Source organism: Mustelus asterias, chromosome 29 (assembly GCF_964213995.1).
Source record: "Mustelus asterias chromosome 29, sMusAst1.hap1.1, whole genome shotgun sequence".
NCBI classification, from domain to species: Eukaryota; Metazoa; Chordata; class Chondrichthyes; order Carcharhiniformes; family Triakidae; genus Mustelus; species Mustelus asterias.
Window position 1 is genome coordinate 199,792 of NC_135829.1, and position 25,154 is coordinate 224,945.

At 43.1% G+C, this 25,154-nt stretch overlaps 1 protein-coding gene across 1 annotated transcript in view; it reads right to left on the reverse strand.

Annotated features, from left to right (window-relative positions):
* The window catches only part of LOC144480398 (thrombospondin type-1 domain-containing protein 4-like), a 226,786-nt gene that overhangs the window by 156,455 nt on the left and 45,177 nt on the right, over window positions 1–25,154 (reverse strand). Inside the window, exons 4-6 of the mRNA XM_078199803.1 lie at window positions 16,336–16,781; window positions 12,790–13,213; window positions 3,000–3,102 (exon numbers count right to left, since the gene is read on the reverse strand). Of these exons, the coding sequence (XP_078055929.1) occupies window positions 3,000–3,102; window positions 12,790–13,213; window positions 16,336–16,781 (973 nt within the window). The remainder of the gene's footprint in view (window positions 1–2,999; window positions 3,103–12,789; window positions 13,214–16,335; window positions 16,782–25,154) is intronic.

Sequence of the window (25,154 nt, forward strand, 5' to 3'; positions counted from 1 at the left end):
TTTTGAGGAGGTGACCAGGTGAGTACACGAAGGTAGTAGTCAATGTAGCTTTTCTCGATTTCATCAAAGCCTTTGACAAGGTCCCACGGGGGAGACTTATAAAGAAGGTAAATTCACATGGGATACAAGGTAATTTGATAAAGTGGATTCTAAATTGGCTCAGTCGTAAGAAACAAAGGGTGATGACAGAAGGCTGCTTTAGTGACTGGCTCCTCTGGAGCCTTCAACATGTCATTGATGAAGACGAACATCTCGCCAAGGCCATCCCCACACCCCCACTTCTTGCCTTCAAACAACCCCGCAACCTCAAACAGAACATTGTCCGCAGCAAACTACCCAGCCTTCAGGAGAACAGTGACCACGACACCACACAACCCTGCCACAGCAATCTCTGCAAGACGTGCCGGATCATCGACACGGATGCCATCATCTCACGTGAGAACACCATCTACCAGGTACACGGTACCTACTCTTGCAACTCGGCCAACGTTGTCTACCTGATACGCTGCAGGAAAGGATGTCCCGAGGCATGGTACATTGGGGAAACCATGCAGACGCTACGACAACGGATGAATGAACACCGCTCGACAATCACCAGGCAAGACTATTCTCTTCCTGTGGGGGAGCACTTCAGCAGTCACGGGCATTCAGCCTCTGATCTTCAGGTAAGCGTTCTCCAAGGCGGCCTTCACGACACACGACAGCGCAGAGTCGCTGAGCAGAAACTGAGATAGTCAAGTTCCGCACACATGAGGACGGCCTAAACCGGGATGTTGGATTTATGTCACATTATCAGTAACCCCCACAGCTTGCCTCCTGGACTTGCAGGCTGTCCTGTCTGGAGACAATACACATCTCTTTAACCTGTGCTTAATGCTCCCTCCACCCACATTGTCTGTATCTTTAAGGTCTGGCTGGCTGTAGGGATTTGCATTCTAATCAGTATTCTGTAACTTGATTTTTGTGCCTCTGTGCCCTGTTTGAGAGCAGATTTCCACTCCATCTGACGAAGGAGCAGCGCTCCGAAAGCTAATGGTATTTGCTACCAAATAAACCTGTTGGACTTTAACCTGGTGTTGTTAAAACTCTTACTTAGTGACTGGAAGCCAGTGGCGTACCACAGGGGTCAGTGTTGGGCCCCCTATTATTTGTCATTTATATAAATGACATTGATGACTATATGGGGGGTAGGGTTAGTAAGTTTGCGGATGACACAAAGATTGGACGGTGGTTAACAGTGAGACGGAGTGTCTTGGGCTACAAGAAGATATAGACAGAATGGGCAAATGGGCAGGTAAGTGCAGATGGAATTTAACCCTGCAAAGTGTGAGGTGATATACTTTGGAAGGAGTAATTTAATACAAAAGTATTCTATGAATGGTAGACACTAGGAAGTTCTGTTGAACAAAGGGACCTTGGCTTGTTTGTCCACAGGCAAAGGAGAATCCAAGGAGCTTCCATAAATACATAAAGGGCGAAAGAGTAACAAGGGAGAGAATAGGGCCTCTTAAGGATCAACAAGGGATGGGTGAGATCCTAAATGAATATTTCTCATCAGTATTTACTGTTGAGAAAAGCATGGATGTTAGGGAACTTGGGGAAATAAATAGTGATGTCTTGAGAAGTGTACATATTACAGAGAAAGAGGTGTTGGAACTCTTAAAGCGCATCAAGGTAGATAAATCCCCGGGACCTGATGAAGTATATCCCAGAACATTGTGGGAGGCTAGGGAGGAAATTGCGGGTCCCCTAGCAGATATGTGAATCATCGATAATCATGGGTGAGGTGCCTGAAGGTTGGAGGGTGGCAAATGTTGTGCCTTTGTTTAAAAAGGGCTGCAGGGAAAAGTGGTGGGTAAGTTGTTAGAAGATATTTTGAGAGACAGGATCTACAGGCATTTAGAGACGCAAGGACTGATTAGGGACAGTCAGCATGGCTTTCAGAGTGGAAAATCATGTCTCACAAATTTGATTGAGTTTTTTGAAGGGGTAACCAAGAAGGTAGATGAGGGCAGTGCAGTTGATGTTGTCTACATGGACTTTAGCAAGGCCTTTGACAAGGTACCGCATGGTAGGTTGTTGTATAAGGTTAAATCTCATGGGATCCAGGGTGAGGTAACGAAATGGATACAAAATTGGCTTCTTGGCAGAAGCCAGAGGGTGGTTGTAGAGGGTTGTTTTTCAAACTGGAGGCCTGTGACCAACAGTTTGTCTCAGGGATCAGTGCTGGGTCCACTGTTATTTGTAATTTATATTAATGATTTGGATGAGCATATAGGAGGCATGGTTCGTAAGTTTGCAGATGACATCAAGATTGGTGGCATAGTGGACAGTGAGGAAGGTTATCTCCGATAACAACGGGATCTTGTATCAATTGGGCCAGTGGGCTGACGAATGGCAGATGGAGTTTAATTTAGATAAATGCAAGGTGATGCATTTTGGTAGATTGAACCAGGGCAGGACTTACTCAGTTAATGGTAAGGCATTGGGGAGAGTTAGAGAACAAAGAGATCGAGGGGTGCAGGTTCATAGCTCCTTGAAAGTGGAGTCACAGGTGGACAGAGTGGTGAAGAAGGCATTCGGCATGCTTGGTTTCATCGGTCAGAACACTGAATACAGGAGTTGGGGCAAAAGCAAATTATTGTGGATGCTGGAATCTGAAACCAAAAGAGAAAATGCTGGAAAATCTCAGCAGGTCTGGCAGCATCTGTAAGGAGAGAAAAGAGCTGACGTTTCGAGTCCAGAGGGTCCTCTGTCAAAGCTTTGACAAAGGGTCATCTGGACTGAAACGTCAGCTCTTTTCTCTCCTTACAGGAGTTGGGGCGTCTTGTTGAAGTTGTACAAGACATTGTTAAGGCCATACTTGGAATATGTGTACAGCTCTGGTCACCCTATTATAGAAAGGATATTATTAAACGAGAAAGAGTGCAGAAAAGATTTACCCAGTGGAGCTGGAGATTATACGTTCCAGACCCTGTAATAATATTTTCTATTCTTACCATCGTTGAAAGGTTCCCACTCGTAGAACTGTCCCATGAAAGGTTGATTGTTGTAGGATGCGCACTGTACCTCTCTTATATCTCTGCCACTTCGCGGACATGACTGTTGGAAAAGAAATGCACATAACTTATACTGAAGGTAAGTTATTTTTTTAAAAAGGTTCAAACAGTAAAAAGCATGCAAGTTCCTTTTACTGGTCTTATTTTTAATCATTTCATTTTTCCTCAACTGCTAAATCTACATGTTCTAAAAAAAAAGGAGCACCCAAAGTGTGTTAAGCATAGTCTTCAACATCTAATTTGCTTCATTTATGTTGTCCAGGTGACTATGTCAACAAGGTTGCAGCAAAGTGATGGAATCTTCTGGTCCCGCTGACGGTGCACCCCCAGCATGGGTTTCCCAGTGCATGGAGTGGACTCAATGGGAAATCAGTGGCAGGAGCAGAAAACCCTGCCACCATCCAATGACAGGGCACCTCCCGCCGCAAGTAATACTTTTCTGCATCATATTCCATTTACCAGATCTTTGCCAAGTTAACCTATCTACATCCCTTTGTAACCTCCTTGTGTCTTCTTCACATCTTACTATCCTACCTATTTTTGTGTCATCAGCAAATTTAGCAACCATACCTTCAGTCCCTTCATTCAAGTCATTTGTAGAAATTATAAAAAAATTAAGGCCCCAGCACTGCTTCCTGCAGCATACCATTCGTTACATCTTGGTAATCAGAAAAACTCATTTTTGCCTAGCCTGTTACTTGTTAGCTAGCCAATCTTCTATCCATGTGAATATGCTTTCCCCTACACCATCAACCTTTATTGGAGGGAATCAAACAGATTCAAACATTGGTTTGATGATAGAAGCCAGAGGTGGTTGTAGAGGGTTGTTTTTCAAACTGGAGACTTGTGACCAGCGGTGTGCCTCAGGGATCGGTGCTGGGTCCACTGTTACTTGTCATTTATCATAGAAATCATAGAAACCCTACAGTGCAGAAGGAGGCTATTCGGCCCATCGAGTCTGCACCGACAACAATCCCACCCAGGCCCTACCCCCACACATTTACCCGCTAATCCCGCTAACCTACGCATCCCAGGACTCTAAGGGGCAATTTTTAACCTGGCCAGTCAACCTAACCCGCACATCTTTGGACTGTGGGAGGAAACCGGAGCACCCGGAGGAAACCCACGCAGACACGAGGAGAATGTGCAAACTCCACACAGACAGTGACCCGAGCCGGGAATCGAACCCGGGACCCTGGAGCTGTGAAGCAGCAGTGCTAACCACTGTGCTACCGTGCTGCAATTTATATTAATGATTTGGATGAGAATATAGGAGGCATGGTAGTAAGTTTGCAGATGACACCAAGATTGGTGGCATAGTGGACAGTGAAGAAGGTTATCTCGGATTGCAACGGGATCTTGATCAATTGGGCCAGTGGGCTGACGAATGGCAGATGGAGTTTAATTTAGATAAATGCGAGGTAATGCATTTTGGTCGACTGAACCGAAGCAGAACTTACTCAGTTAATGGTAGGGCGTTGGGGATAGTTACAGAACAAAGAGATCTAAGGGTACAGGTTCATAGCTCCTTGAAAATGGAGTCACAGGTGGATAGAGTGGTGAAGAAGGCATTCAGCATGCTTGGTTTCATTGATCAGAACATTGAATACAGGAGTTGGGACATCTTATTGAAGTTAAACAAGACATTGGTAAGGCCACACTTGGAATACTGTATACAGTTCTGGTCACCCTATTATAGAAAGGATATTATTAAATGAGAAAGAGTGCAGAAGAGATTTGCTAGGATGCTACCGGGACTTGATGGTTTGAGTTATAAGGAGAGGCTGGGTAGATTGGGACTTTTTTCTCTGGAGCGTAGAACGTTGAGGGGTGGTCTTATAGAGGTCTATAAAATAATGAGGGGCATAGATCAGCTAGATAGTCAATATCTTTTCCCACAGGTAGGGGAGTCTAAAACTAGATAGCATAGGTTTAAGGTGAGAGGGGAGAGATACAAAAGAGTCCAGAGGGGCAATTTTTTCACACAGAGGGTGGTGAGTGTCTGGAACAAGCTGCCAGAGGTAGTAGTAGAGGCGGGTACAATTTTGTCTTTTAAAAAGCGTTTAGATAGTTACATGGGTACAATGGTTATAGAGGGATATGGGCCAAATGCGGACAATTGGGACTAGCTTAGGGGTTTAAAAAAAAGGGCGGCATGGACAAGTTGGGCCGAAGGACCTGTTTCCATGCTGTAAGCTTCTATGACTCTAGGTAGTCGTGAAAAAGATTGGTACAGATTTTGGAGGGTACACTCCTCTTACTGTGCTCTAAAAATGCAAGTGTTCTTTTATCACCATACCGAGAATCCAGTACAGCATTAACTGCCATTGCCTTGATTTCATTAATGTAACAATAACCGGTACAGTTAACTTTTATCTTGCAATTTTCTCTCCTCCCTCATGATGATACTAACACATGCTAGGATTCAGTTGCATGGATTCCATCAGCATTTGATTGTCTCACCTAAGTGGTTGGGTCTTTTTTTTTAAAACAAAATTTTACATCACTTTCAATTTAATCTAATTGAGGAATCAGCTAGACAGCTGTCAGCTTCAACAATAGCCAGTTCCTATTTGTGAAGTGTTTCATTTGCTCTCTATTATAAATTAAAATGAAGTTATTTTTCTTTGAAGATTTTGTTTTGCAATTCTCATCTTTGTGCAATTCACAGGACATGGGGTAAGGTCTGCAGTTCCCCCAGTGGTGAACCACTTACACCTATGGTGAGACATTACTTAGAGCACAATGCAACTGAAAGTGGAGTTGGGGGAAGGGGAAGAAGATTCCCAGGTAAACAGCATCTTTTTTCAAAGGATGTGGGTGTGGCTGACTGGGCCAGTATTTATTGCCCATCCCTAATTGCCCTTCAAAAGGTGTTGGTGAGCTGACTTCTTGAAACGCTGCAATCCATGTGATGTAGGTACACATACTGCTGTTAGTGAACGAGTTCCAGGATTTTCATTCAGTGACAGTGAAAGAACAGCAATGTAGTCCAAAGATGTGCGGGTTAGGTTGATTGGCTAGGTTAAAAATTGCCCCTTAGAGTCCTGGGATGTGTAGGTTAGAGGGATTAGCGGGTAAATATGTGGGGGTAGGGCCTGGGTGGGATTGTGGTCGGTGCAGACTCGATGGGCCAAATGGCCTCCTTCTGCACTGTAGGGTTTCTATGATTTCTAGTTGCTAGTCAGGATGGTGTGTGGTTTAGAGAACTTCCAGGTTCTAGTGTTCCCATGCTTCTGCTGCCCTTGTCCTTCTGGGTAGTTGAGGTTTGGAAGATGCTGTTGAAGGAGCGTTTGAAATTTTTTGCAGCTACTGTGCATCTGTGGTGGGAGTGGGTGTTGAAGATAGTAAATGGAGTGCCAATTAAGCAGACTGCTTTGTCCTGAATGGTGTTGAGATTCCTGAGTGTTGTTGGAACTGCACTCACCCACAAAAACTCACTCCTGAGTTATGCCTTGTAGATGATGGCAGCTTAGGGGAGTCAGGGGGTGAGTTATTCTCACAGAATTCCCGACATTTGACCGCTCCTGCAACCAGTGTTTATGTCTGGTCCAGTTCATTTTCTAGTCAATGGTAACTCCCAGGATGTTGATGGTAGGGGATTCAGAGATGATAAAGCCATTGTTACAGAGAAATCATCGGATACTGTCTGGTAATTGCATGGCACTTGTGTGGCACAAATGTTACTTGCTATTTATCAGCCCAAACCTTGATTCGATCCAGGTCTTGCTGAATATGGGCACCAATTTCTCCAATATCTGAGGAGTTGTTAATGGTGCTGAACATTGTGCAACCAACATCAAATACCCCTACTTCTGACTTTATGATGGAGGGAAAGTCACTGATGACACCGCTGAAGATGATTGGGCCTAGGACAGTGCTTGACTTTCAAGATACAATGAACAGCGTTTAAGACATTTATGAATTGACACCGTTTCATCTTTCTGATGCCATAGAACATAGAACATAGAACATTACAGCGCAGAACAGGCCCTTCGGCCCACGATGTTGCACCGACCAGTTAAAAAAAAAAACTGTGACCCTCCAACCTAAACCAATTTCTTTTCGTCCATGAACCTATCTACGGATCTCTTAAACGCCCCCAAACTAGGCGCATTTACTACTGATGCTGGCAGGGCATTCCAATCCCTCACCACCCTCTGGGTAAAGAACCTACCCCTGACATCGGTTCTATAACTACCCCCCCTCAATTTAAAGCCATGCCCCCTCGTGCTGGATTTCTCCATCAGAGGAAAAAGGCTATCACTATCCACCCTATCTAAACCTCTAATCATCTTATATGTTTCAATAAGATCCCCTCTTAGCCGCCGCCTTTCCAGCGAAAACAATCCCAAATCCCTCAGCCTCTCCTCATAGGATCTCCCCTCCATACCAGGCAACATCCTGGTAAACCTCCTCTGCACCCTCTCCAAAGCCTCCACATCCTTCCTGTAATGTGGGGACCAGAACTGCACACAGTACTCCAAGTGCGGCCGCACCAGAGTTGTGTACAGTTGCAACATAACGCTACGACTCCTAAATTCAATCCCCCTACCAATAAACGCCAAGACACCATATGCCTTCTTAACAACCTTATCTACTTGATTCCCAACTTTCAGGGATCTATGCACACATACACCTAGATCCCTCTGCTCCTCCACACTATTCAAAGTCCTCCCGTTAGCCCTATACTCAACACATCTGTTATTCCTACCAAAGTGAATTACCTCACACTTCTCCGCATTAAACTCCATCCGCCACCTCTCGGCCCAACTTTGCAACCTGTCTAAGTCTTCCTGCAAACTACGACACCCTTCCTCACTGTCTACCACACCACCGACTTTGGTGTCATCAGCAAATTTGCTAATCCACCCAACTATACCCTCATCCAGATCATTAATAAATATTACAAACAGCAGTGGCCCCAAAACAGATCCCTGAGGTACACCACTTGTAACCGCACTCCATGATGAATATTTACTATCAACCACCACCCTCTGTTTCCTATCCGCTAGCCAATTCCTGATCCAATTTCCTAGATCACCCCCAATCCCATACATCTGCATTTTCTGCAGAAGCCTACCATGGTGAACCTTATCAAACGCCTTACTAAAATCCATATATACCACGTCCACTGCCTTGCCCCCATCCACCTCCTTGGTCACTTTCTCAAAAAACTCAATAAGGTTAGTAAAGCACGACCTACCTGCCACAAAACCATGCTGACTATCACCTATCAATTCATTACTCTCCAAATAACTATAAATCCTATCCCTTATAATTTTTTCCAACATCTTGCCGACAACAGAAGTGAGACTCACCGGTCTATAATTCCCGGGGAAGTCTCTGTTCCCCTTCTTAAACAATGGGACAACATTCGCTAACCTGCCATGTCAGATAACAAGTTCAACTGCTCATACTTTTGCTGCCGATCTTTTATATTTTTAGACTTTCATTATATATTGCGACACTAACCCCAAGCGAGTCTGGGGAAGTGGTGAAACCTGCCTCCTTTGTGTCAGTAAAAACGTGCCTTGCCCCAGTGACAGTCTTCCCATTGATTACAGTACAAGAAGATTTTGGCACTCGCACTGATTCTTTTTGTTCCAGAACTGCGTATCTGATGCAGGTGAGAGATGGCATCCTTGGATTCTAGGAAAGGTCCAAAACTCTGCACCGACTACCTGGTCAGAGATGGCATCTTTGGATTCTAGGAAAAGTCTGTAACTCTGCACCGAATACTTGGTCCCTGACACCCTTCAGTTTAAAGTCCAACAGGTTTATTTGGTAGCAAAATTATTTTGCTACCAAATAAACCTGTTGGACTTTAACCTGGTGTTGTGAGACTTCTTACTGTGTTTACCCCAGTCCAACGCCGGCATCTCGACATCATGACCCTTCAGTTAGACAGTTCTATCACTGGCACCAAAGGTGGTAACAAGCAGTGAGTAACAAGCTTGTTCAGCAGTAACAAGCTAGTGGGTAACCAATGAGAAAAACACTTTCTCGCCAATCATCCTGGAACGCCACAGCCGATTGGTTCCGTTAAACTCAATGACATTAGCCAGCCTCAAATGTCATCCAATGCTGCCAAAGTCAAGTTGGCTGGACCTCCAGCAGCCATCCGGGAGAGGTTTGCATTTAACGGCTTCAAGCAGTAAGACAAGCGGGGATGGTGGGTGCCCTTCATGGGGAACATTTGCAAGGTAGGGGGTCACGGAAACGCTTTCATAATAATCTTCAGAGACAAGCCACAAAGACATGGTATCACCCAATTCATTAACCAAAGCATTGAAGGTAAACTACTGAGACTAGGAAAATCGGTTCTGACTTACAATGTTTCGACTTGCAGCAAGGTTTTCACAAACCAATTGTGTCATTAGTCCGAGGATGCATGAACCCTGAAGAACTCCTGCTGTGATGTTGTGTGACTGAGAAGATTGATCTATGTAAAGTTTACTATGTAAAGCTAAAGCACATGGGATTGCAGGTAATGTCTTGAGATGGATAGAAAGCTGGTTAGCAAATAGGAAGCCAAGAGTTGGCATAACTGGGTCTTTTTTTGAGTGGCAGTCAGTGACTAGAGGGGTTCTGCAAGAATTAGTGCGAGGATCCCAACTGTTCAATTAATGCTAATAATTTGGACGGTGAAATATTATCTCCAAATTTGCAGATGAAACAAAATTGGGTGGGAGGGTGAGCTATGAGGAGGATGCAGAGATGTTTCAGCGTGATTTGTACAGGTTGAGTAAGTGGGCATACGCACACGATGGGGATAAACGTGAGGTTATCTACTTTGGTAGCAATAATAGGAAGACAAATTATTACTTGAATGGGTGTAAATTGAGAGAGGTGGATACTCAGCGAGGTCTTGGTGTCTTCGTGCATCAGTCGCTGAAAGTATGCGCGCAGGTACAGCAGGCAGGAAAGAAGGCAAATGGTATGTTGGCTTTCATAGCGAGAGGATTTGAGTATCGGGATAGGGATATTTTGCTATAATTGTATTGGTGAGGCCACACCTTGTTTATTGTGTGTAGTTTTGGTGCCCTGAGGAATGATGTCCTTGCTATAGAGAGGGGACAGCAAAAGTTTAACAGGCTGATTCATGGGATGGCAGGTCTGTCATATGAGGAGAGACTCAATCGGTTAGGATTATATTCACTGGAGTTTAGAAGAGTGAGAGGAGATCTTAGAAACTTATAAGATTCTAACAGGGTTAGACAGGGTAAATTCAGAAACAATGTTCCCAATGATGGGGGAATCCAGAACTAGAATCATAGAACTAGGGATCATAGTTTGAGGACCTTTTAGAACCGTGAGAAGAAACTTCTTCACCCAGAGGGTGGTGAATGTGTGGAATTCACTACCATAGAACACAGTTGAGACCAAAACGTTGTCAGATTTCAGGAAGAAATCAGATAACTTGGAGGACTGAAGGGCTGTTCCTGTGCTAAAATTTTCTTTGTTCTATATAGCTCTCGGGGCTAAAGGGATCAAGGGACATGGGGGCGAAAGGGGGATCAGGATATTGAATTCGATGATGAGCCATTATCAAAATAAGTGGCGGAGCAGGCTCGAAGGGCCAAATGGCCTACTCCTGCTTCTGGTTTCTATGACCTCCAACAACCACAACCATCTTCCCTTGTACTATGTGTGACTCCAACTGGCGAACCAGTTTCCCCTGATTTCCATTGACTCCAGTTTTTCTCAGGTTTCTTAATGCCACACCCGAATGCAGTCACTCTCACTTTGTCCATCCAAGGAGTGCAGCACAAATAGCTGAGTGGGAGAGAAAGAAAGAATGATGAAGTCTGAGGGCGAAAGAAAACAGAAAGCCAATATAAGTATGTGACTGTGTGTAAGTAAATTAATAAGTCAATGAGGTAGACCAAATGTGAGAGGGCAATATAGGGCGTATGATACTGAGGGAGTGAGATAGTATGGGACAGCTAGATATTAGGAATATTAGGGAGTAAGGTAGAGAGAAAAGTCGAGTGAGAAAATAATAGTGTGAGGGAGTAGGAGCAAGATAGTAAAAGTGTAGAGGAATGACAGAATGAGAAAATAAGGGGGTGCAATAGTGAATTCAGGGAGCAATAGAGTTAAAGTGTGAGTAGCTAAGAGAGTAAGTTATCAGTGTGTGGTGCATAACAGTAGAAATGAGAATAGTAAGATAGAATGAGATAAGGTTGGAGAGCAAAAGGTTCAGGCAGTGGTTCCCAAAGGGTGCGGCGCGCCACACTGGTGCGGCGAGAGAGGATGGCAAGTGTGGCAGAAAGATTCAAGGACAATCAAAGAAACATTTAAACATGGTTTAAACAAGCATTGTTTTATACTTTCTGGATGTCCCATGATCATATTATAAAGTAGTTGTGTTCGATGTTATGAATCAAGCACTGCTAGGAGTTGTTTTTTTTGTTTTTGAATGTATTTATCAATATAAAATTTGGTGTGGCGCGAGCAAATTTTTATTCCGAAAGTGCGGCCCAGTGAAAAAAGTTTGGGAACCACTGGGTTAAGGGAATGAGAGGGAAATAAGAGAGGCAGCAATAGTAAAAAAATGAGAGCTACAGGCAGCAATAATGAAAGATAATGTGAGACAACAATGGTGAAAAAGTGAGTGAAGTAGCAATGAGAATGAAAAAGAGTGAGGGACAAATAGCGAGGAAATGAGTATGGGGCACAAATAGTGATAAAGTGAGGAAGTAATAGAGAAAAGGTGAAAGTGTGAAGGGGTGACAGAGTAATAAGGCAAGAGTGAGAAAGAGAGTGGAGTGGGAAAATGAGAGTAAAAGACGAGTGGTGAATGAAGGAGTGAGCATAAGAGTGAAACTAGTGAGAATTTGAGGGAATGTGAGAAAATGAATGTGATGGGTTGAGTGAAAAAGAGTTGAGGGATTGTGAGAAAGTGATTGGGGAGTATGTGAAAGTCTGTGGGCGCGAATGTAAGGGAGGAGTGAGAAAATGAGGAGTGAGGGTGAATTTGCATGAAGGAGGTGTAAGAGGTTAAAGGCTGTGAAAGAGTAAGGAAGAGATGTTTGAAGGAGGATTTGTGGAAGTGTCAGAATGAAGGAGTGTGGAAGAGTGTGAAATAGTGAGAGAGGGAAGTGGAGATAAGATAGACAGTATCCAGACACTGGATGTGGATAATTTTAACCCTCCTTTATCCGATATTGTGGTTGGAAACTCAAGAGAACTTTCTCGAGCGTTTCCCCTTTGCGGTTAAATTTGTTTAAATTTCCGGCCTGTTCTGTGAAGTTGAGAGGATGCTGCCTCCGCTCGTCCCGCGGTGCCGTGTCAATAAAATAACCGTGTGGCGGGAGAATAGCGGACAGCCAGGGACTGAGTGACGGTGAATGGCGAACCGCCAGGGACTGAGCAACAGCCAGAAGCTTCCAGGCTGCGCTCGCGCTCCGGATTCTGGCGCCTCTCCCGAGACCTGCTCGCGCCCCGCTGGCCTGGTCCAATCAGCACGTGGGTTGACTCGGACCAATCCGCGCGCGGCTGCTCAGATCTGAGCTTGGCAGTGATGCCATGCACAGTTGAATAGCTTGCCGACACTCACCATTGACCCACAGATCCAGTCAGCTGGTTTAGGAGGGAAAATTAAAAGGAAAACAAAACAATTTGACCCTGAGCACTAAATGTGTCATTAAAACTGTAAGTAGATTCAAAGTTGTGACCACCATCCTTCTCCAATAAATGGACTTTAATCAGAAGAAGTACTTACATCAATATTACACAATCTGTACTGTTTGTATGCTCCCATGCAGGTAATGCTGTTTGTAGTTGTCAGATGTGTGGCTTGGCCTCCCCGTTGGATAGTTTGGCTGGAAAGGTTGGATGAATCAATATTGGAATAAGCACCTTGAAGTGAATGAGAAGTTTGAGACTGATGGGAAGTAGGCTGACGATTTGGGAAACTGGGAGTCTGTGGCAGAGGCTTGATTTGGAAGCCACTTTGATACACATTGACATTCTGGCCGAAATGAATTTGTTTTTGATTCTGAGTATGTCTATGACCTCCAAGTCTCTGACGTTTTTGTCTCTTCGTTTTTTGTGGTAGCTGTCCTTGGAGAGTCCGCAGTGGTAGTATGTAAGGCACTCTTCCATATCCATATTTACCAGGTACAATAGAACCTTTTGTTCGAAACCTAACAAAAATAAAGAAAATTTGTGTGAGCTGCATAGTTGCTGACTAGCTAGTGTTGTCACTGTAATGTGGAGTTTCAGCTGGAGAATACAATAGGCTAACAAACAAATGAAAAAACTTGCAAAACCTCTGTTTAATTTCAAAGAGTTCACAGAACTGTGTAGCACAGGAAAAGATCTTTCGGCCCTCCAAGTCTGCGCCGATCACATTTACCTATCTAACCAACCGCTTATATCCCTCTATTCCCCGTTTGTTTATATGCCTATCAAGTTAAGTCTTAAATGTGGCTAACGTAACTGCCTCAACTACCTCACTTGGCAGTGCATTCCAGGCCCCCACCACCATCTGTGTAAAAAAAAACTTCCCCCACACATCTCCACTGAACCTTTCCCCCCTTATCTTGAACTTGTCCCCCCTTGTAATTGTCATTTCTGCCCTGGGAAAAAGCTTCCAACTGTTCACCCTATCTATACCCCTCATAATTTTATAAACTTCTCTCAGGTCGCCCCTCAGCTTCCACCTTTCCAGGGAGAACAATCCCAGTTTATTCAATCTCTCTTCATAGCTAATACTCTCCATACCAGGCAACATCCTGGTAAACCTTTTCAAAGTCTCTCCAAAGCCTCCACGTCCTTCTGGTAGTGTGGTGACCAGAATTGGACACAGTATTCCAAATGTAGCCGAACCAACGTTTTATACAACTGTAATATAATTTGCCAACTTTTATACTTGATGCCCCGTCCAATGAAGACAAGCATGCCATATGCTTTCTTCACCAACTTTTCCACCTGTGCTGCCACTTTTAAGGATCTGTGGACCTGTACTCCCAGATTTCTCTGTGTGTCTGCACTCCTGATTGTTCTGCCATTTATTTTATATCTCCCATCTGAATTGGATCAACCAAAATGCATCACCTCGCATTTGTCCGGATTAAATTCCATCTACTATTTCTCCGCCCAATTTTCTAGCCTATCTATATCCTGCTGTATTCTCTGACAATCTTCACCACTATCCACAACTTCATCCATCTTAGTATCATCTGCAAACTTGCTAATCAGACTAGCTACATTTTCATCCAAGTCATTTATATATATATTACAAACAGCAGAGGTCCCAGCACTGATCCCGGCGGAACACCACTAGTTACAGACCTCCATTCAGAAAAACACCCTTCCACCACGACCCTCTGTCTTCTATGGCCAAGCCAGTTCTGAATTCCATCTAGCTAGTTCACCCCTGATCCAGTGAGATTTAATCTTTTGTACCAGCCTGCCATGAGGGACCTTGTCGAATGCCTTCCTAAAGTCCATGTGGACAACATCCACAGCCCTTCCCTCATCACCTCCTCAAAAAACTCAGTTAAATTAGTGGGACATGACCTCCAATGTACAAAACCATGCTGTCACTAACAAGACCATTCAGTTCCAAATGTGTATAGATCCTGTTCCTAAGAATCTTCTCCAACAGTTTCCCTATCACTGACGTCAAGCTCACTGGCCTATAATTACCCGGGTTATCCTTTCTACCCTTCTTAAATAATCTATAATTTCATATATTGTTTAGTTTAAATGGGAACATTTGTATGAAAAAGATGAATCCCCATGTTCGTTGTAAAGCACTTCTGAAAGGCAACTTGCAGACTTCAATGTTCTCTAAGTTACATTAAAAATATTGTTACACTCAACTGCACCAAATCCTGTATTTGCATTCATTTCATTACCACTAAGCTCCATTGAATCACCAAATTGATTTTGAGATTCAAATCCTTTCACGGCCTTCCCAGGTCCTGCCTTATGTACTCAACTTTTGCTTCTCAAATGCCAGCTTTCTTGTTCTTTGCTTTAACGTTTGTGGTGACTAATTAAGCGAGAACAATATATATATGTCCTCTGAACTCTACCAGTTAGCAGTTCCTTGCTATCCTCTTGTTTTTAGAAACTTTCCAACCTTTCTTTACGATTATTCCTTTGGTCACCCCCAGAACCTCTCCCGTTTAAGTAGAATGTTTTGCCAAATTGGATGTGAAGAATGTAGTAGCAATGCAAGATTTTGTTGAAAAGAGTTTAAAAGAATTGGATATTGTGTTGGAGAACAGTTGATTTATTTTCCTGGAGGAGTGCGCTACAGTTGTCTCAATGCCCTTCTTCACCTTTATATATTATCTTGTGCGAACAACAGAGGGACCTAACGGGACTGAAGTTCAACATTGCTGATGCAGATGAGTAAGCATCTCTCATCTTGTATGATGATAAACTCATCTTGTAAGATGAGTTTCAGGTTGCCAAAGCTGTTTCAGTCGCTTTGAGTTAATATATCAGAACACAGGAAATAAGAGCATGAGTAGACCATTACAACCCATCGGCCTGCTCCTCCATTCAATACCATCATGCCTGACCTTGGACTTCGACTCCACTTTACAGCCTGCTTCCCGTATCACCTGATTCCCTGAGAAACCAAAAATCTGTCATTCCCAGTCTTAAATGTATTCAACAATGGAGCATACAAAATCCTTTGGGGTCGAGAATTCCAAAGAATTACAATCCTTTGAGTAAAGTAATTTCTCCTCATCTCAGACCTAAATGAGCAGTCTCTTATCCTGAGACTGTGACCCATCCTTTAGATTCTCTGACCAGCGGAAACAAAATCCCCACACAATTGTAACAAGACTTCTTCATTCCTGTTGTCCAATCCCCTTGCCCTTTACTCCAATTGTACAAGGTGTTGGTGAGGCCACACCTGGAGTAGGGTGTGCAGTTTTGGTGTCCTTATCCAAGGAAGGATGTCCTTGCTCTAAAAGGAGTACAGCGAAGGTTTACCAGGCTGATTCCTGGGATGATGGATCTGTCATATGAGGAGAGACTAAGTCGGTTAGGATTGTATTCATTGAAGTTTAGAAGAATGAGAGGGGATCTCACAGAAACTTATAAAATTCTAACAGGATCAGACAGGGTAGATTCAGAAAGAATGTTTTAGTGTTTAAAATCAATGTATTGTGTAATTTTGGCTGCTGCAGCATTAGCCTATTGGCCAAGGTGTTATTGTAGATGAGAATTACTGAATTCAGTTCTCAACTGACCCACCTGGGAAATACAGGTAAATAAAATAAATAAGCAAGCAACCTACCTCTTCTCCAACACAGCAGTTTGTCCTTGTAAGAAAGTTCGTCGGTTCCCTCTTAAAATTCCTGGAATAAAATAGCTTTCATTCCTGCTCTGTGAAGTTGACAATTGAAGGCTTGGTCTGAAATGATCCTTCGTCCTGTGCAGTGGAACCGAAGGACGAAGAGCAGAGACAACACGGCCAGAGTGTAGATTCATGCTTTCCTTCTGATCAGTAGGATAGGTGCGAGAGTGCAACCGGTCAGAAGATAAAAAGGAGGGTCCGCTCCTTGGATAAATGATATCTCTCTGGTAAGTAGCTGCCACTGGGAGGCAGGGTCTAGTCTGTTCTTTCACTCCATTCCCACATGTTTGTGAACACGCTGACCAAGGCCCCCAATTACCCCACATGCCAGAAATTCCAGCATTCATCTCTGAAGCCTCTGTGGTTTGGTCTGTCCTGTGAGGAACCTGCAGGGAAAAGCTCTGGTTATATATCAGGACATTTTCTTTGCCGATCATTTGAACTTTTGTATAAGAAGGTTATTTAAATGGTTGTTCACTCTATGGATCAAATTCCACACCAAGTTGTGTGTAAATTTGTACCTTGTACGAGGCCAATTTCCCTGGTCTGATAGGGTTCTGTTGATGATTTCAGATTTGGAATATTTAAAGAGCCAGGAAAGTGATTTTATGTAGATCTGTAGGCATTATTTGATTGGCATACTTCTTCAGATGAAAAATGAATGTGTTTGACAAGTAACTGAGTGATCCAGGTGTTTCTTAATGCATTTTATGTATTGACAAAGAACAAGGATTTATTTAACTTTATGAAGGGGTTTGGTACAGGAGGGGTGGAGAAAATATTTCCACTTTATTGAGTCCAAATCGAGAGGTCATAATTATAAGCTCGTTACTAACAATCCCAATAAAAAAATAATGGCAGTGGTGGAAAGCTTTGAAAATGATACTCTGGAAGGAAATTAATAATCACTTGGAACATGAAAACAGGAGTATGCCATTTAGTCCTTTGAGCCTGTTCTATCATTCAATAACATTTTGGCTGATCTGAGGTCTAATTCCAAATGCTACCTTTCCCCATTCCTAGGAATACCCTTGTTTAAGAGAAAAATATCTGGTCTTTGAGTGCCAAAGTTGTTGTGTATTTATAGTATTTAACATAAGAACATAAGAACTAGGAGCAGGAGTAGGCCATCTGGCCCCTCGAGCCTGCTCCGTCATTCAATAAGATCATGGCTGATCTTTTTGTGGACTCAGCTCCACTTACCCGCTCACCATAACCCTTAATTCCTTTACTGTTCAAAAATTTATCTATCCTTGCCGTAAAAACATTCAATGAGGTAGCCTCAACTGCTTCACTGGGCAGGGAATTCCACAGATTCACAACCTTTTGGGTGAAGAAGTTCCTCAACTCAGTCCTAAATCTGCTCCCCCTTATTTTGAGGCCATGCCCCCGAGTTCTAATTTCACCCGTCAGTGGAAACAACTTCCCCGCTTCTATCTTATCTATTCCCTTCATAATCTTATATGTTTCCTCATTCTTCTGTATTCCAATGAGTATAGCCCCAGTCTACTACAGTCTCTCCTCATAAGCCAACCCTCTCAACTCCGGAATCAACCTAGTGAACCTCCTCTGCACCCCCTCCAGTGCTAGTATATCCTTTCTCAAGTGGAGACTAAAACTGTACACAGGTGTGGCCTCACCAGCACCTTATACAGCTGCAACATAACCTCGCTATTTTTAAACTCCATCCCTCCAGCAATGAAGGGCAAAATTCCATTTGCCTTCTTAATTACCTGCTGCACCTGAAATTTTGTACCATTTAAATAATAGTCCATTTTGCTGTTATTCCTACCAAAATGGATGACCTCACATTTACCAACATTGTACTCCATCTGCCAGACCCTTGCCCACTCACTTAGACTATCTATATCTCTTTGCAGACTTTCAGCATCCTCTGCACACTTTGCTCTGCCACTCATCTTCATGTCATCTGCGAATTTTGATACACTACACTTGGTTCCCAACTCCAAATCATCTATGTAAATCGTAAACAATTGCGGTCCCAACACTGATCCCTGAGGCACACCATTCGTCACTGATCACCAATCATTTACCCCCATTCTTTGCTTTCTGTTAGTTAACCAATCTTCTATCCATGCTAATACATTACCCATAACACTGTACATCTTTATCTTATGGAGCAGTCTTTGGTGCGGCACCTTGTCAAATGCCTTCTGGAAATCCAGATACACCACATCCACAGGTTCCCCATTGTCCACTGTGCATGTAATGTTCTCAAAGAATTCCACCAAATTAGTCAAACATGACCTGCCCTTCATGAACCCATGCTGCGTCTTACCAATGGGACAATTTATATCCAGATGTCTCGCTATTTCTTCCTTGATTCAAGCATTTTCCCTACTACAGAAGTTAAGCTAACCAGCCTATAGTTACCCGCCTTTTGTCCACCTCCTTTTTTAAACAGTGGCATCATATTTGCTGTCTTCCAATCTGCGGGAACCACCCCAGGGTCCAGCGAATTTTGGTAAATTACCACCAATGCATTTGCTATTTCCCCCGCCATCTCTTTTCGACCCCTGGGATCCATTCCATCAGGACCAGGAGACTTGTCTATCTTTAGCCCCATTAGTTTGCCCATCACTACCTCTTTCGTGATAATGATAGTTTCTAAGTCCTCACCTGCCATTGCCTTCCTGTCATCAATTTTTTCATGTTATTTGTGTCTTCCACTGTGAAGACCGACACAAAATACCTGTTCAATGCCTCAGCCATTTTCTCATTTCCAGTTATTACATCCCCTTTCTCATCCTCTAAAGGACCAATGTTTACTTTAGCCACTCTTTTTTGTTTTATATATTTGTAGAAACTTTTGCTATCTGTTTTTATATTCTGAGCTAGTTTACTCTCATAATCCATCTTACTTTTCTTTATAGCTTTTTTCATGGCTTTCCCAATCCTCTAGTTTCCCACTAATCTTTGCCACTTTGTATGCATTTTCTTTCAATTTGATACCCTCCTTTATTTCCTTAGATATCCATGGCTGATTATCTTATTTTCTACAGTCCTTCCTTATCACTGGTATATACTTTTGCTGAGCACTGTGAAAGATCGCTTTGAAAGTCCTCCACTGTTCCTCAATTGTCCCACCATAAAGTTTTTGCTCCCAGTCTACCTTAGCCAATGCCTCCCTCATCCCTTTGTAGTCTCCTTTGTTTAAGCACAAGACACTGGTATTGGATTTTACCTTCTCATGCTCCATCTGTATTTTAAATTCAACCATACTGTGATCGTTTCTTCCGAGAGGATCCCTAACTGTAAGATCATTAATTATTCCTCTCTCATAGGACCAGATCTAGGATAGCTTGCTCCCTTGTAGGTTCCATTACATACTGTTCAAGGAAGCTATCGTGGATACATTCTATGAACTCCTCCTTGATCGACCTGGTTTGACCAATTGATATGTAGATTAAAATCCCCCATCATAATTGCGGTACCATTTTTACATGCATCAGTTATTTCTTTATTTATTTCTAGCCCCACCATGATGTTATTATTTTGTAGCCTATAGACTACGCCAATCAGTGACCTTTTCTCCTTACTATTTCTAATTTCCACCCAAATGGATTCAACCTTTTTTCCATAGAACCGATATCATCTCTCACTAGCACCCTGATATCATCCTTAAATATCAGTATTAAATATCAAATATTTACAGTGATTTCTACCAGCAGTATTGATGTTTTAAGATAATGCATGCATATTGTCATCAGAGATGATAGCAGCGACCATTTGCATGGTCTCGCTAGTGTCAGAGGCTGTTTATAAAGAAAAGCTCCAACCTATTCCCCTGAAACACTCAAAAATAGTGTTAAAAACTTACACTGTTTAAGTGTTTCCATATTGACGTAGCAGTACAATTAAATGGACAGACAGCAGATTTGTCCTGATATAAGGACATATAATCAGAGGAAATTATCCAGCACTAATGAGTAGAACTTGATTGGAAAAGATCTGACTAAATTGGACCAAAGTAAACCTAATGACTGATTCAGAATCAGACGAGATCAAAATCTTGAAGAAACACACTATTGTTTTCAATGGTGAAGTATGAAGGACATCTCAGTGAATCTGAAGATCAAAGAAGGGAGTCAGGCAACATGTTTAAAGGCACCTTATGCAATCAAACCAAAAGTAGAGGTGGATTTAGAATGACTGGTAAAGGTGGAAGTCCTGGAATCTGTCCTGGAATGTGCTACACCGATCATACCAGAAATGTAAAAAGATGGATCTGTATGGATTTATGGTGACTTCAAAGTGACTATTCATCTCGTACTTATTGCAGAACAATACCTTCTATCCCTGACTGATGACCTGTTCACAGGGTTGGCTGAGGCCATCACTTCAATAAGATCGACCTCAGTCAAGCATATCTACAAATGAATGTAGATCGGGATCCACAATGGTTCCTGATGATTGTGGCACACAAAGGGTTATTTCAATACAAAAGATTACCATTTGGCATCACTTCAGCTCCAGTATTGTTCCAAAGAGCAATGGACCAAATCCTAAGCAGGTTAAGCAGAGTCGAGTGTTATCTGGATGACATTCTAGTTATGAGTAAAGATGAGGAAGAACATCTTCGCAACCTGGATGCCACACTGCAAAGACTAGAAGATTAAGAGTCCGAAAGAACAAATGCAAATTTTTCCAATCTTCAGTCGAATATTTGGGACATGCGATCAATATCCAAGGGACTTCAGAAGTTTCCTTCGAAGATCAAAACTATTACCGAGGCACTCACACCTAAAAACGTTAATTAATGTCAATCTTTCTTTGGATTAATAAATTACTACGGAATGTTTATTCCAAATTTGGTGAGCATTTTAAAACTCTTGCATAATCTACTGTCGAAATGAAAAATGGAAGTGGATGGATCAATGTGTACATCAAGGAGGTGTTGCTCAAGTCAGAACTCCTGACAGATTTCAATCCAAACCTACTCCTACAGTTAGCCTGTACGCATCACCCTATGGTACTGCGACAGTGGTATCCCACATCATCCTTCAGGTGAAGAGAAACCTATATCCTTTGCGTCCAGGACATTGAAACTGTGCAAATTGAGAAAGAAGCCTTAGCAATTATCTTTGGGATAAGAAGGTTCCATCAATTCCAGTGCAGGAGAAAATTACTGATGGACCATCATCCATCAATGACAATTTTTGGACCATATACCAGGATTCCATCAATGAACAGAAAGCAGAGATGGGCATTGCTGTTTCCAACACATACTTCTACTATCCAGTATCGACAGTCAAGCTTTCATGGCAGATGGGCTTTCCTGACTCCCCTTACCAACTAGTTTTTCAACAAGTACTTCGAACGGAAGCATCTTCTACTCTGAGCAGGTAGATAATATTCCTGTCACCTCGGGAAGAAGCACATCCAAGGTGATCCAATATTCTCTGAAGTAATGGACATAATGCTTCGAGGAAAGACCTCAGGGGTAAACCCTGATTTAAAGCCATACTCCACTCAAAGTTTTGAGTTGAGTTCTCTGTGCAGACAGTATGTCCCCTTTGGGGAACGAGAGTCATCATTCCACTACCATTAAGAAGATGAGTGTTGAATCAATCACACAAAAGCCATTATAGAATTATGAGAATGAAGGAGAGTGAGGAGCAATTTCTGCTGGCCTGGATTAGATGCTGAAATAGAGGAGCAGGCGGGAACATGTTCATCTTGCACAAAGGTGCAAAACCTGCCACTGTTAGCACCAGGCTTGGAAACGATATATGTTGATTACACAGGACTGTTGAAGGACCCATGTTTCTCATTATAGTCGATGCTCATTCAAAATGGCCAGAGGCTGCAAAGTCAACATCATCTAAGAAGACAGTTGAGAAATTGGGAGAAATCTTTAGCAGATTTGGTTTCCCTGAGCAACTGAATTGAATTGATTTATTATTGTCACGTGTATTGGGATTCAGTGAAAAGTATTGTTTCTTGCGAGCTATTACAGACAGCACATACTGCTCATAGAGTACATAGGGGAGAAGGAAAGGTTACTTTTCACTATATCCAATATCGCAGCTCCCTGCCAGCCTGCATTGAAGGTTGATGAACAAATCCATGCTTTCACCTGCTCTTCTTTGGTGAAATTTTGCCTATTACATTTCTGTGGACGTTCTGCTGAAAAATAAATACAACTCTTGCTTCTTTGTCACAAGATGTTGAAGTCCCATCAAATCCCTGCCTTGCTGTCAATTAGTCGGCAATAGATTCAACCGCGTAGTGTACTGACTAGTCTTTTTGATTTTTTTGTTGTGTAAGCCAGTAACCATTCTATATCTTACATAGAACTCTGCCTAAACTAAGAGGTGAGAATAACGTTAGGATGAGAAACAGCAGAGTTAAGAAAGTGAATTAGACAGAAAAAACACACAAAGGAAAGTGAACATGTGATTTTTTTTATTCATTCCTGGGACATGGGCATCACTGGCTGGGCCAGCATTTATTGCCCATCCCTAGTTGCCCTTGGAGGGCAGTTGAGAGTCAACCACATTGCTGTGGCTCTGGAGTCATGTGTAGGCCAGACCGGGTAAGGAGGTCAGATTTCATAGAACGTAGAACAGTACAGCACAGTACAGGCCCTTCGGCCTTCGATGTTGTGCCGAGCTTTATCCGAAACCAAGATCAAGCTATCCCACTCTCTATCATTCTGGTCTTTCCTCATAAGACCTACCCTCCAAACCAGGCAGCATCCTGGTAAATCTCCTCTGCACTCTTTCCAGCGCTTCCACATCCTTCTTATAGCGAGGTGACCAGAACTGCATACAATATTCCAAATGTGGTCTCACCAACGTCCTGTACAGTTGCAGCATAACCCCACGGCTCTTAAACTCCAACCCCCTGTTAATAAAAGCTAACACACTATAGGCCTCCTTCACGGCTCTATCCACTTGAGTGGCAACCTTCAGAGATCTGTGGATATGAACCCCAAGATCTCTCTGTTCCTCCACATTCCTCAGAACCCTGCCGTTGACCCTGTAATCCGCATTCAAATTTGTCCTATCAAAATGAATCACCTCGCACTTATCGGGGTTAAACTCCATCTGCCATTTTTCGGCCCAGCTCTGCATCCTATCAATGTCTCTTTGCAGCCTACCACAGCCCTCCACCTCATCCACGACTCCACCAATCTTGGTGTCATCAGCAAATTTACTGACCCACCCTTCAGCTCCCTCCTCCAAGTCATTGATAAAAATCACAAATAGCAGAGGACCCAGCACTGATCCCTGTGGTACACCGCTGGTAACTGGTCTCCAGTCTGAAAATTTTCCATCCACCACCACCCTCTGTCTTCTATGAGATATGATGTGGAGATGCCGGCGTTGGACTGGGGTAAACACAGTAAGAAGTTGGAACAACACCAGGTTAAAGTCCAACAGGTTTATTTGGTAGCAAATGCCACTAGCTTTTGGAGCACTGCCCCTTCGTCAGGTGGAGTGGGGAAATGCTCACAAACAGGGCATACAGAGACACAAACTCAATTTACAGAGTAATGATTGGAATGCAGTCTTTACAGATAATCAGGTCTTAAAAGTACAAACAATGTCAGTGGAGGAAGCATTAAGCACAGGTTAAAGAGATGTGTATTGTCTCCAGACAGGACAGCCAGTGAGATTCTGCGAGTCCAGGCAAGCTGTGGGGGTTACAGATAGTGTGACATGAACCCAAGATCCCGGTTGAGGCCGTCCTCGTGAGGGATCTTGGGTTCATGTCACACTATCAGTAACCCCCACAGCTTGCCTGGACTCGCAGAATCTCACTGGCTGTCCTGTCTGGAAACAACACACATCTCTTTAACCTGTGCTTAATGCTCTCTCCACTCACATTGTTTGTACCTTTAAGACTTGATTATCTGTAAAGACTGCATTCCAATCATTATTCTGTAAATTGAGTTTGTGTCTCTGTATGCCCTGTTTGTGAGCATTTCTCCACTCCACCTGACGAAGGGGCAGCGCTCCGAAAGCTAGTGGCATTTGCTACCAAATAAACCTGTTGGACTTTAACCTGGTGTTGTTCAACTTCTTTCTATGAGATAGCCAGTTACTTATCTAATTGGCCAAATTTCCCTCTATCCCACACCTCCTTACTTTCTTCATGAGCCGACCATGGGGAACCTTATCAAACGCCTTACTAAAATCCATGTATACGACATTAACTGCTCTACCTTCATCTCCACACTTAGTTACCTCCTCAAGGAATTCAATCAAATTTGTGAGGCAAGATTTACCCTTCACGAATCCGTGTTGACTATCCCGGATTAAGCTGCATCTTTCCAAATGGTCATAAATCCTATCCCTCAGGACCTTTTCCATTAGCTTACCGACCACCGAAGTAAGACTAACCAGCCTATAATTACCAGGGTCATTCCTATTTCCTTTCTTGAACAGAGGAACAACATTCACCACTCTCCAGTCCTCTGGCACTATCCCCATGGACAGTGAGGACCCAAAGATCAAAGCCAAAGGCTCTGCAATCTCATCCCTTGCCTCCCAAAGAATCCGAGGATATATCCCATCTGGCCCAGGGGACTTATCGAGCCTCAGGTTTTTCAAACTTGTTAATACATCTTCCCTCAGAACATCTACCTCTTCCAGCCTATCAGTCTGTATCACACTCTCATCCTCAAAAACATGGCCCCTCTCCTTGGTGAACACTGAAGAAAAGTATTCATTCATCGCCTCTCCTATCTCTTCTGACTCCATGTACAATTTCCCACTACTGTCCTTGAC